This window comes from Mandrillus leucophaeus, unplaced genomic scaffold, assembly GCF_000951045.1.
Source record: "Mandrillus leucophaeus isolate KB7577 unplaced genomic scaffold, Mleu.le_1.0 Scaffold1491, whole genome shotgun sequence".
NCBI lineage: Eukaryota > Metazoa > Chordata > Mammalia > Primates > Cercopithecidae > Mandrillus > Mandrillus leucophaeus.
Window position 1 is genome coordinate 224,268 of NW_012101467.1, and position 13,072 is coordinate 237,339.

At 37.8% G+C, this 13,072-nt stretch overlaps 1 protein-coding gene and 1 long non-coding RNA gene across 2 annotated transcripts in view; one reads left to right on the top strand and one right to left on the bottom strand.

Annotated features, from left to right (window-relative positions):
• Positions 1-13,072, bottom strand: part of ADCY2 (adenylate cyclase 2 (brain)) — a 215,173-nt gene that overhangs the window by 93,965 nt on the left and 108,136 nt on the right. Inside the window, exons 11-12 of the mRNA XM_011974827.1 lie at positions 12,547-12,616; positions 9,596-9,693 (exon numbers count right to left, since the gene is read on the bottom strand). Of these exons, the coding sequence (XP_011830217.1) occupies positions 9,596-9,693; positions 12,547-12,616 (168 nt within the window). The remainder of the gene's footprint in view (positions 1-9,595; positions 9,694-12,546; positions 12,617-13,072) is intronic.
• Positions 1-13,072, top strand: part of LOC105535661 — a 41,192-nt gene that overhangs the window by 13,522 nt on the left and 14,598 nt on the right. The gene's annotated exons all lie outside the window — the stretch shown is intronic.

Below are 13,072 nucleotides of genomic sequence, written 5' to 3' on the forward strand. Positions count from 1 at the left end.
AATCAGAGTTTAAATAATGGATTCTTGTACTACAATGAATTATATAGGCCTTTGTTTCCTAAAATGCATTTCAATGTTTCTTTTTTTTGAATAATTATTCACTATGAAGAGAGTTGACAGAGACATTCTAAAGTAAGGTCAAATAGACCTGGAAAACAATACGTGTATTAAAATGTGACTCTTCCTATTTTATAATAATATGCTGGACACAGTGAAGAGCATCCCAGAAGAGTTGTTAACATTTTTTTGTGAATGTATCTGATGACCACTACTTACTCCTTCCTCAAATGTCAAAATCTATTAAGAGCTGATAAAGGAATACAGTGTTACTAATACAGCTTACTATCTGTTTTTTATTTGCTGTAAGATATGATATGCCCATTTAAGCAGGGATAATCATTCTTAAAAGTATGTTGTGACACACAAAACTCACTAAAGAAGAAATGAAAAATATAAATAGGCTTACGTATAAAAAGTAAAGAGATTAACTTGGTAATTAAAAAAAATCTACTTACAAAGAAAAATTCATGTGCAGATGGCCTCACTGGTAAATTTTCCCAAACTTTCATTTAATTTTTAAATTTTTTTGAGACAGAGTCTTGCTCTGTCACCCAAGCTGGAGTGCAGTGGTGCAGTCACAGCTCACTGCAGCCTCTACTTCCCGGGCTGCAGCCATCCTCCTGCCTCAGCCTACCAAGTAGCTGGGACCAACAGGTCTGTGCTACCATGCCTGGCCAATTTTTGTATTTTTGGTAGAGACGGGGTTTTGCCCCTTTGCCCAGGGGTGTTGCCATGTTGTCCAGGCTGATCTCGAACTCTTGAGCTCAAGCAATGTACCTGCCTCTGCCTCTCAAAGTGCTGGGATTACAGGTGTGAGCTACCATGCCTGGCCCAAAACTTTGAAAGAAGAAGTAATAGCCATTTTTTACAAACTCTTCCATAAAATGGAAGGGAAGGGAACAGGTCTTAACTCGTTCTAAGACCAGTATCACCCTGATACCAATACCAAAGACATCACAGAAAAGTAGAAATCAGTATCTCTTATGAATATGGATACAAAACTCCTTAACAAAATATTAGTCAATTGAATCCAGCCACAAGTAAAAAGGTTTACATACCAATACCAAGTGGGGTTTACCCAAGAAATGTAAGGTTGCTTTAATATCTGAATATCAGTCAACCTATCAATAGATCACATTAATAGAATAGAAGAAAAAACACATTATCATCTTAATAGCTGCAGAAAATGGATTTGACAAAATCCAACACTATTTCACAATGAAAACACTCAACAAACTATTACTAAAATGGAATTTCCTTATCTTGATAAAAGGTCACCATGAGAAACTCACAACTAACATCATACTTAGTGGTGAAAGGCTGAATGCTTTTCTCCTGAGATTGAATAAGAAAGGATGTGTGCTGTGGCTACTTCTATTTAACTTTGTACTGGAGGTTTTAACCAGGGAAATTGGGCAGGAAAATAATATCAAAGGCATCAGATTGTAAAAGAAGAAGTAAAATGATCTTCATTTGTAGGTGATATGGTCTTGCATATAGAATAGTATGTGACAACCTGAGATTCAGACTTGGGGTGGCTCAAACTCTCACCAATATGCTCAACTTCAGGCTGTTCAGTATTCTAGTCTATGGCATACTGGCATTTATGTTCAGATGGACCTCTCTTCCATCTGAGTTCTTATGGGCTTAATGCTTCTGCCCCCCAAAATCTATCTGTTGAATTCCTAACCCCCAATGTGATGGCATTAGGGAAATGGGGCCTTTGGGAGGTGACTGGGTCATGAAGGTGGAGACCTCATGAATGGCATTAGTGCCCTTATGAGAATTGGCTGCAGAACTAGCTATTTCTTTCTGCCATGTGAGGATACAAGAAGACAGTAGTCTGCAATCTGAAAGACAGCCCTCACCCGAACCCACCCATGCTGGCACCCTGATGTCAGACTTTGGCTTCTGGAACCATGGCTTCTAAATTCCTATTGCTCCTAAGCTACACAGTCTGTGGTCCTTTGTTAGAGAAGTCCAAAGGACTAAGACACCAGGGAACAACAAATACTGTGAGACAAAGTAATGGTTGGTCAAACTCTCTTAATTATAACCATTTATCCTGCCTGTTCTGTCAAAAGCATGTTCAGGTCCATTAAGTATACAAAGATGTTGGTGTAACTTAATCAATTTTAATTCACATCCCAGTTGCAAAACTGCTTCTTTTTAACCCTGAAGCATAACTTATTACGTATGTACTGAATAGCAAACTTGAGTCTTCCCTGTCATGAGGCAAGAAAAATTACTTTTAGTGTTCATTTTTGACTTTGGTGCTTTACTCAAGTGCATTCTTACGGAATACGGAAGAGGCTGATTCTGGACAAGGTCCTCTTTCCTTTCTGCTTTTTTTCCCCAGTCAATGAATTGCTTAAAGGTGGCCTGACAGGGGTGAGAAACACATTTATTGATGAGAGAAGCCCAGTGGAGACACACATTCCACTCAAAAAGCCTACGAAATGTATTAATTACAAGCCATCTCTCTGGGTAAATAATGATGTCTTTGGCATTCTATTGAATGTCATGACTTTCACGGCCTCTCTCCTGGTTGACTTCACTTCCCTTACTTCTTCCCTAAAGCAAGCCTCTCATCAGCTCTCCACTCACATCTGTTGCGTGGGATTCAGTCAGGATGATAAGAACCAAAGGAAGCAAACTTTTCTTTTAATTATAAGTTAGCATGAAATAAAAATTCCTCCTTTTTAAAAGATAGAACTTCAAAATGAAAGGGAATTCGGTAAAAAAGAAAAGAAGAAAGAAAGAATCAAAAGTTGAAAGGAGGAAATGGAATTTAAATATTCATCACCATTATAGTAGCCTTTCTCTGATGAGAGGACTTTAGTTTTGAGATGTTCTGGACACTTGAAGGTTCTGAGATGTAGGAAAGAAAAAAGAGATGATCTTTGGCCAAGTAAGAAGAGTTCTACCTTTACAGCAATGATAAGGGCTGAAGATCTGAATTTTCAGACACACTGTATTCCCCAGAAAGTGCAGAGTCGTCTCTTCCTATACCCTCTACTTGGGGGAGCTCATCCCATCTCTTGGATTTAAATAATCCATAGGTGCAGGTTTTTCAGATTGTATCTCCACCCAGCTCTATAGAATCTATAGCAGCTACAGAGGGTTTCACGGGAGGTTCTATAAATTCTGTAGGTCACATACTCCCTTCTGTGTGAAACCCCAGCACCTGATATGTAGCAGGCACATGTATCTCATGTCCAGAACGGAGCCCTTGAGTTTGCTCTCCCTCCCCAACCTGTGCCTGCCCCAGGATTCTCTCTTTGTAAATGGCAACAGTTTTTCCAACTGTTCAGGACAAAATTAAACAAAATTAAAACCCCTGCAAAACTTATTTTCTCATACTCCTTATATCTAATCCAGCAGTAAGACTTGTCTATATCATTCTGTACAACCTATGCCAGGATTTGAACGCATTTTACCACCTCTAGTATTGAGTATTGAAATAAGTAATGAAACTGATATTAGAGATCTAAGTAGAAATAATGATTCTAAGATACTTAACATTATAATTTGGTTTATTAATATCTCTTAAGTAAAACATCATTATTCTTAATTTTTCTTGGGCTAATGAAACACATGTTATTTACTTAAATTGTGCTAGAAAAAAAATTCATCCTTGTTTTTACAATTGTCCTCATGACCGGTAAACATAATCCATTTAGTTTGGCAGATAATATGAATGAAACTACTTAAAAACAGAAAAAGCAATTCATGCTTGATCATTTTTGGTCTTCGAAGGTAGCTTACATTTTTGATAAAGTTATACTACAGGGCAGACAGAGTGAGAGAGCAACTCCAAAAAGAGGAGTCAACCAATAATTTAATTTTATCTATTCAAATTCTGAGACTACAGCCAGATTGAACGATTCTAGGCTGAATAAGGACGATGTTGGGCTCCCCTTCAGGGAAACAACTCCCCTTACTGGTCCTTTCCAGGTAACAAATTTCTCCATTATTAGTTATTCATTCATTCATTTACTCACTCATTTAATTATTTCTTTCCCTTTTCCAAAAACACATGAGGCAATTTACCACAAAAAAAAGCTAAACAAATGAAACAAAGCAAAAGTATAATTAACGAGTTAAGAAAACAAGTAAAGACAGGTCAGCAGAAGTGAGAAGCACCATTATTCTAGCAAAAATGCTTCATAAAATACAACAAAATGGTTTCTTTAAATAGATGAGATAATAGGCAAGAGAGAGAGATTCCTAGTACACAGAAGGTATTCAAATGCAGATCGCTGAGAGGGGCTGAGGCTAAAGGCCCAGGAGAAACCAGGGGCTAATACCTGTTCTTGGTGTAAGACTGATGTCTACCCAAGGAAGGTGATGCTCTCGGGCATTTGATTAACATGAAATTAGAACTGAGCACTTGAATAAAGGCAGGGGCCCTGAAGAGCTGTCCCACCAAGAAACAAGAAACAGAAAAACTCTCCACCAGTCTGGTAATTTTTAGGGAAGATAACCATCTGACTGGGGCCATGAAGAAAAGGTCAGTTTCAAAAATTGGGATCACCAATCTTGCTCCATGCCAGTAGGTGTTGACCCAAATTCACATGACCTCCTTAGTGCAGGAACCTTAGTCTAAGGATTTAATAAAATATTGTGACTTGAATTGGTGAATCCCAGAGATACCTGGCAAAGATACACTGAAATCTATCCCATAGTGATGCCGTTACAACTCAGAACATACAAGACTACCATGGACCCAAATCCTTGCTGTTGATAAATATATACACAAAATTACAGACAATACAAGGACAGACTTAAATGGCAGAATCACATATTGATCAATCCTAAGGAACACAGTAAAATAAGTGATATTTCCGCCAGGCGCAGTGATTCACACCTGTAATCCCAACACTTTGGGAGGCCAAGGCAGGTGGATTGCTTGAGGCTAGAAGTTTGAGACCAGCCTGGCCAACATGGTGAAACTCCATCTCTACTAAAAATATAAAAATTAGCCCGGCTCAGTGGCAGGTGCCTGTAATCCCAGCTACTCGGGAGGCTGAGGCAGAAGAACTGCTTGAACCCAGGAGGCAGAGGTTGCAGTGAGCCAAGATGGTGCCACCACACTTCAGCCTGGGTGACAGAGCAGAACTCTGTCTCAAAATAATAAAGAAAAAGAAATAAAATAAGTGATCTTTCCATATAACATGTTTACAATCTGCAATAGACCAGGCGTGGTGGCTCACGCCTGTAATCCCAGCACTTTGGGAGGCCAAGGTAGGCAGATCCTTGAGGTGAGGAGTTCGAGACCAGCCTGACAAATATGGTGAAACCCCGTCTCTACTAAAAATACAAAAATCAGCCAGGCGTGGTGTTGGGCGCCTGTAATCTGAGGTACTTGGGAGGCTGAGACAGGAGAACTGCTTGAACCCAGGAGGAGGAGGTTGCAGTGAGCCGAGATTGTGCCACTACACTCTAGCCTGGGTGACAGAGCAACACTCCATCTCAAAAATAAATAAATAAATAAATAAATAAATAAATAAATATATATATGTATGTATGTATCTGCAAGTAAAGGAAAACGAAACAAAAGTCCATAGGCAAAATATCAAATTATATATACAAAAAGGTTAGGTTTTAAGAACAACATAGACTTCTTAGACATGAAAAAAAAATCACAAATATTATAATCTCAATGTTGGGTGAAGAATTTATCAGAATGCAGCCCAAAGAAATAAAAAAGTGGAAACTGGGAGGAAATATGACAAAACCTGGAGCCCAGGATGAGAACAAAATATGCAGTTACAAGAACTCCAGAAGAAAGAAAAGACAATCAAGACAATCAACAGCAATATGTAAGAGACAGAGGCAGAGAATTTTGCAGAACTGAGCAAAGATATGTGTCTTCAGATAAAAAAATCACACCTAGTCACTTAGGTAGATGAAAACAAAAACACTTATGGAAACAATACGGTGAAAATACCGTCACCACACCCCTAAGCCAAAAAGATACCTAAAAGCACTCAGAGAGGAAAGATATACTCCCTAGAAAGGAATGTAATGAGACTGACAGAAATACTTCATTAAAAAAAATAGAAGCTGTAATGCCACAGAGTAATGTCATCATAAGTCTGAGGGAAAATAAAAGTTAACCTATAATTTTATGCCCAGTTAAACTATTATTCAAGAACTGTGAAATAAGGTAGATACAGAAATTTTAATATAACTAAAAAAGGCAGCTATTGTTACTCATAAATCCCCTCTCCAAAAACCCTAACAACTCATAGACATCACCAAAAAATAAATAAATGAATTTGAAGAAACCAACAATTTTTAAAAAGCATTGATGAGCAAATTAATTGGTAAAGAATGTGGCAGATTTAAATAAACATTGACTATAATTACAGTCAGAGCTAAAAATCCTAGGAAATAATTATATTGAAGAGAGATTATGAATAAGTTTAGAATGTATTTCATTAAGCATAAATGTTAAAATTCAATTCACAATTGCCAAGACATGGAATCAACGCAAGCATTCTTCAACCAATGAATGGATAAATGAAATGTAGTGTACATACACGATGGAAAATTACTCTGCCACAAAAATAAAAAAAATAATATCTTTTGCAGCAACTTAGTTGGAACTGGAAGCCATTATTCTAAGTGAAATAACTCAGGAATGGAAAACCAAATACTGTATGTTCTCACTTATAAATGGTAGTTAAGCTATGGGTACATAAAGGCACACAGCATGATACAATGGATTATGAAGACTCCAAAGGGGGAAGGACAGGAGGAGTGAGGGATAGACAACTACATATTATGTACAATGTATACTACTTGGGTGATGAATGCACTGAAATCTCAGACTTCACCACTCTATAATTCATCCATGTAACAAAAACCACTTCTATCCCAAAAGATATTGACAAAAAATATATAATATTAAAAACATGTAAATGTCAAATACATATTATAAACAATAATTATATATTTTTATTCTTTAACATAAATAATACATATTGAAATTTTAATGATAATCATTAAAAGAAAAATATAAATGATGTATATTCTCTAAACTTTAATAGTAATCTTTAATGAAAGAAATACATAGACTTCCTAACCAGTAAAAGAAATAAAAGAATAAACAGGCCTCTCTGCCTATGGAGTAGCCATTCTTTTATTTCTTTACTTTCTAATAAAATTGCTTTTAATTTACCATTAATAAAAGGAATAAAAGAACTTGATCAATCCATTAGAAATCAGAAAAAAGAGAATAAAGGACCAAAGAAAAGCAAGGTAAATAAAACACAAAATAAAATGGTAGAAGTGGGTCCACTCACACCAATTATAAAATCAAAATACAGATGACAAAATAAATACAGAAGAAATTAACATGAAGAAAGATATCAAATTGAATAAATAAAACCAAAATAAAAACATGTATTGTTTAAAGGAAGCATACCCAAATAATAACAGTCAAGAGGGTGGAAAATTGGGTCTACAGTAAAGAGGACACAAGGTAAACATTTGCAAAAGTCTGGATTATGGACCCGTGTGTGTTTATTATATCACACTCTGTACTTTTCTGTATCTTTGAGATATTTCCTAGGAAGATTGTTTCTAAAGAAAAAGAAAAAAAAGGAGATATTAATACGAAAGAAACACGAAGAAGTCACAGAACAAGAAGCCTGAGGCTATTACAGCAAGTGCAGGTCTGGGGGCTCCATTAGATGAGGCTGTGGGTTTTCCTTAGAGCGAATGCAACCTGCGTGCACCCACAAAAGTAATGGGTGATGAAGCTTGAGAGAATGAACGTCCATGGGTCCTCATAAAGATGCAATAGCACAGAAGAGAGACAAGGAAAACCAAAGCCAAGCCAGCAAAGACATGGCAGGGATGTGTTTCTTAAAAGTGAAATCCCACGAAACGTTTTCCCTGGTTCCCGGAAGTCTTATTGTCTTCTTTGGAGGCATCTTTTAAATTGCCCCCAGTCACTCTCCCCACCCCCAGCACCTCCCAGTAGGTGACAGATCCTGTATTACTTATAATGCAGAGAATATAGAAATACTCATCCAATAGGAAGATGTAGAAAACTTAATGAATCTATCTATGTAAGAGTAACAGTGAGGACCCCTTCCCTGGGTAATATTTATTCCACCTATCTAGCTTTCAAAATGCTTTGCTGCTCTACCAGTCTATAAGCCAGTGTGTACTGGGATGGCTGTTTCTCTCCAGTACCATGATAACAGGCCTGACACTAAGGAGCTTAATTTGTTAACATTTGTTTGAATGGAGAACTGATATGTTAACATTGGGACATTTCACTGAAGATTTTGTAAGTCCTGAAGAAGGGCTCCTTTTGCCCATGTATTACACTTCCAATTCATGGGGAGAGGGGACGTCTACTGGAAACCCCTTCCATAAGGGAGCACATTGCTAAGGAACTGGACATACATGAACAAAACTTTCACCACTCTACAATTCATCCACATAATCAAAAACCACTTGTACCCCAAAAGTGGTTTTTGGCTATTTGGCTCAGTGCCCAGAAGAAAATCCTTTGAAGTACAGAGGCAGAGAAACAGACAACTTCTTTGACAAAACACTACTCAATCTAAGCCGCTTGAGTTGCCCACAAAGGCTGGCTGCACTATGAAAGTTAAATGCAAGCACACAACTGAATTCTACTAGATTGAAAATGGTTGCTTTGACCTTAACAAAATAGGTTAAGAAAGAAAAAATATATGATCAGAAGGAAAAAAAAAATATGATCAGAAGGATATAGAAAGAAACTTCTTTCTATATCCCCAGTTATTAAAAGAAGGACAAGAATTTTCTTTAGATTGTAAAATGAGAATTAGCTTTCTTGAAGAAAGTCACCTGATTGGTCTTGAACAAATTAAGAAGGTGCAAGAGAAAGATGACCTAGGGATCCTAAAGTGATTGGTTTTTCACCAGTAAGTGGAGCCAGAAGGAATTCACCTCAAAGCATGAAATGTGGTTTGCTCTGATTCTCCCATTTGCACCCACGTCTCTCCTGGGAGAGGTCGGCTGAACCTTGACTTGTAACAATCAAAGACGGCTGTGGAGTGGATTTCAAAGAGAGGGCCGTGTAACGCACAGAACTTGGACAAAATGGATGGGTGGGCAAAGTGTGTCTTATAGTGAAAGGCCATGCCCTTTCAATATAATATAATGCCATTTGTTTATTAGAAACCACATCTGGGGACTGCGCTCTTTGTGGGTAAAGTTTATTGAGCTACATTTCCTAGACTGTGCATCAGAGTAATACCAACATCAAAACAAGAAGGTTAAATTATTTTTTTTTTAAATCCCTAGAAGTTTGAATCAACATGTCCACTTGGAAAATCCAACATTATGCTCAGGAAGACACATGGGGGCCACTTAACCTCCGAGGTCCTGGGTTACTCTCCCTTCAACACGACATGTTAAATCACCCCTCTGTCTACACATTAGCATCCTTTCACACCTTTAAATACAACTGGGCTCCAGTGGAAAGGCAACCCAGGTGAGAATCCCAATGGAAACCAGAAGTACTTACTTTGGCAGCACGAGAATCTGCACAATGAAGATACAGAAGAATATGAGACAGGCACAAGTCACGTAATACTTGAATGCTGGCAGTGCCGTGGCCCGGTACTGAAGGGGAGAAAGGAACCTGTGAGTGACGGTTCTCCAAGAGAAGAGCTGTACACAGTGACCAGCAGCCTAGTTGTACCCAGAGCATGCACCACACTCAGTAATTGTGTAGATTGACGCCAACGTGAGGGAAGGAGAAAGCCTGTTCATCTCAGCAGTGAGTGTTTTCTTCCCCCATAAGAACTGTGAAGGAGCGACTTCCAAGGACCACAGTTTATGAGTGGAACTGTTTTCAAAGCCATCTATAAGCAACTGAATCTCTCTAGTAAGGAGAGAGGTACCTGACCAGAAGGTTGAGTGAGTGAACTGTGAATCACGCTTGTGCCCTGGGTCCCATGAGGGTCTGTTGTCTATGAGTATTGAGGGAAAGGGAATGACTTCTCATATACTATTTTACTTTTCAATACTACTGAGGAAATGCAAGTCATATTCCTTTATTTTAGTATTTTATTTTATTATTTGTCTTAATGCCATTGAGAGGTGATGGGTAAAGTTACAAGACCAAAAGGTTTGCCAACTTGGTTCTTAGTTGGCTTGTTCTGAGTCTGGCCAATGGGCTCCTCTTCTTTCCTCTTGTCCAGTGCATTCGGCAGGAGCCCACATGGTTCCCCATGCCATGAATAAGCTGATCAGCGTTAGCTGCTTACCTGGGGCTGACCCTGCTTGACTTAGGCAGGATAAAAATGCCAGAGAGGGCTATACTTATGATGCTGATGATGACCCCTGCTGCATTCAGCATGGTGTCCTGCATTCCCTGCTTTCCCTGTGATAATCATTCAATCCACACAACAGCCCCTATTTTTGGATGAAGAAACTGTGGACTAGAACAATTGACTACAATCAGGGAGATACAGTGCATGGGAAACCAGGACCTTCACCAGGCTCTGAACTCATACTCTCAACCTTGAGGCTCAACTGCCTTATGAAAGGTTGTATGGTAAAATTAAAGGAAATAAAATGTTGTGCCAATGCCTTTGAAACCTCCTGAAAATACTGTCAGGTTGCATTGGCAACATTTGCATAAACTCTCCCAAGTTATAGGGACACATATGTATTTCTTGCATTTTAGCCTCCCTGTTTTAGTGCTGCATGAAGGATCTCTGATGGGTCTCCAGATATTTCTCTTCTCTTAGCTCTTGCAGCCTTTTGCCCTACCTGATCCCCTGAAGGGCAAGCTGGGGATAGATGGACAAAAACTGAGCTTAAGTCTTGCTGCTCTCTAAAATTTGCTTTAAAGTCGGCATCCACAAATATGTATACATGGGGAATGTATGCAAAAGCTGCATTTTTAGATGATAACTTTCTGTTTACTAGAATTTTGGGGGGTATATTTTGTGACTTAGTAGCCAACATAATTTCCATGCTCATGAAGAAGCTATATTAGCATAATTGCTGAAATGTGATTACATTCTATGCCCTCAATTAAATCCTTATCTTCTAACTTCTTCAGGCCTTTGTGCAGAGATATGAGTGGGAATTTCTTTGTGGTATTAACAAAGAAATGGACTTCTATCAGGAAAGAAATAATGTAACAGCTAAGCAATAAGTAGCCATTAATATTTGCTCAAGTTATTAAGGATAAGATGGTCAATAATAGCACATTATAACAAGCATCAATTTGATAAACTGTCTGCATTCAATGGTCAGAGTCCTCTACTTAGTAGTAGACAATACATCCTCTTGACAACCAACATAAAAAACACTTTTGATGTGTCCATAGATTTTGGAAGGAATTATCATATTTAATATTTCTATTTGATATTCATAAAATAATGCACTAAATTTTATCAACATAGCTTATTATTGTTATTTTTGAGATGGAGTCTCACTCTTCTAGGTTGGAGCGCAGTGGCGCGATCTCGGCTCACTGCAAGCTCCGCCTCCCAGGTTCTTGCCATTCTCCTGCCTCAGCCTCCCGAGTAGCTAGGACTACAGGCGTCCGCCACCACGCCTGGCTAATTTTTTTATATTTTTAGTAGAGACTGGGTTTCACCATGTTAGCCAGGATGGTCTAGATCTCCTGACCTTGTGATCTGCCTGCCTTGGCCTCCCAAAGTGCTGGGATTACAGGCATGAGCCACCGTGCCTATCAACATAATTTTAATACCAGAGCTGCAAATGCTACCATTAATGTAACTTTTGTTCAAACTATGCCTGTAAATATATAGTTGAATGATGCAAATTACTTCTAAGTCTGGTTCCTTCTCTAGATGGACAAAAAACAAAAGGCAAATAAAATAAAGTTGAGCTAGAAGAATGGTTGTCCTCTCTGCAACAATCAACTGAATTCATTTTAGCAAACCCATATATAGCTTGACATGTAAAATCTAAATGTCTGCTTACTTATTTGTGCCTGAAATAGCTCTCACTTTAAGAGCCATAATATGAAAACATTTAGATACAATAACGCTTAAAAGTTCTAATTACCCTGAGAAAGCATTGAATGTAAAACTCACATTTTGGTCAAAATATTAAAATAATTTGTGTAAAGACATTGTAGATTTATCAAGAAGAATTCTGTTTTTTTAAGACTTTTCTGAGAGAATTTCACGTTGAGAAGAGCAGATATTATCTCTCACATCTTTCATTTAATTGGGATATTTCACACACATTGCAGATACCATTTACTATCGAGAGGGTTGAGAATGGTGACCGACCAAAGATAGAAACTTAGTAACAAGAAATACAATAAAGCAATATATGCACGAAAGAATCACCAGAAAAGCCAGAAAGAGTTTGAATATAGTGAGAGGCAGCTTAAATGTCACATATGAAAAACATGAGCACAATTTCATGAAAAAATTCAAATTTCAGAAAACCCAATTGGTGATTTTGAAGAAGAGAAAAGCTTACCTCTTTTTCTAGTACTTTGTTATAGAAAAGCAGTGAGATTCTCTGAATGTCTTCAGACTTGAGCCATTGCCTAGAAATAGAAAGGACCAACACATCATAAAACTGAATCTCCAATCAAACATCTGGAACTATTTGTTAAAATGACTTGCACTCTTTTTTTTTTTATCGTGTATCATTCCAAACAACATTTAAAAAAAAAAAAAAACATATAATGCCAACTAACTGGATATGGAATCTGGATAATGTTAACAGGATCTGAAAATATAATATTCCTAATCATACACTGTCCTCCTTGGAAAATTCTGTATTATAAATCAACTGTCAAATCAACTGAAACTCAAGGGATCTGAATTAAATAACAAGGGAGATAAGTTCATCTAAAGGAGTAAAGACATCAATAATGTGATTTCCCCATGTTTTTCTGAAATCATCCAGTGGTTTCACCTCCTTAAGGATCTAATTCCTAGAGAAGCACCATTTTTTTTTTTTTCAGCTTCTAGAGGGCAACAGATCAGAGCATCCAAAC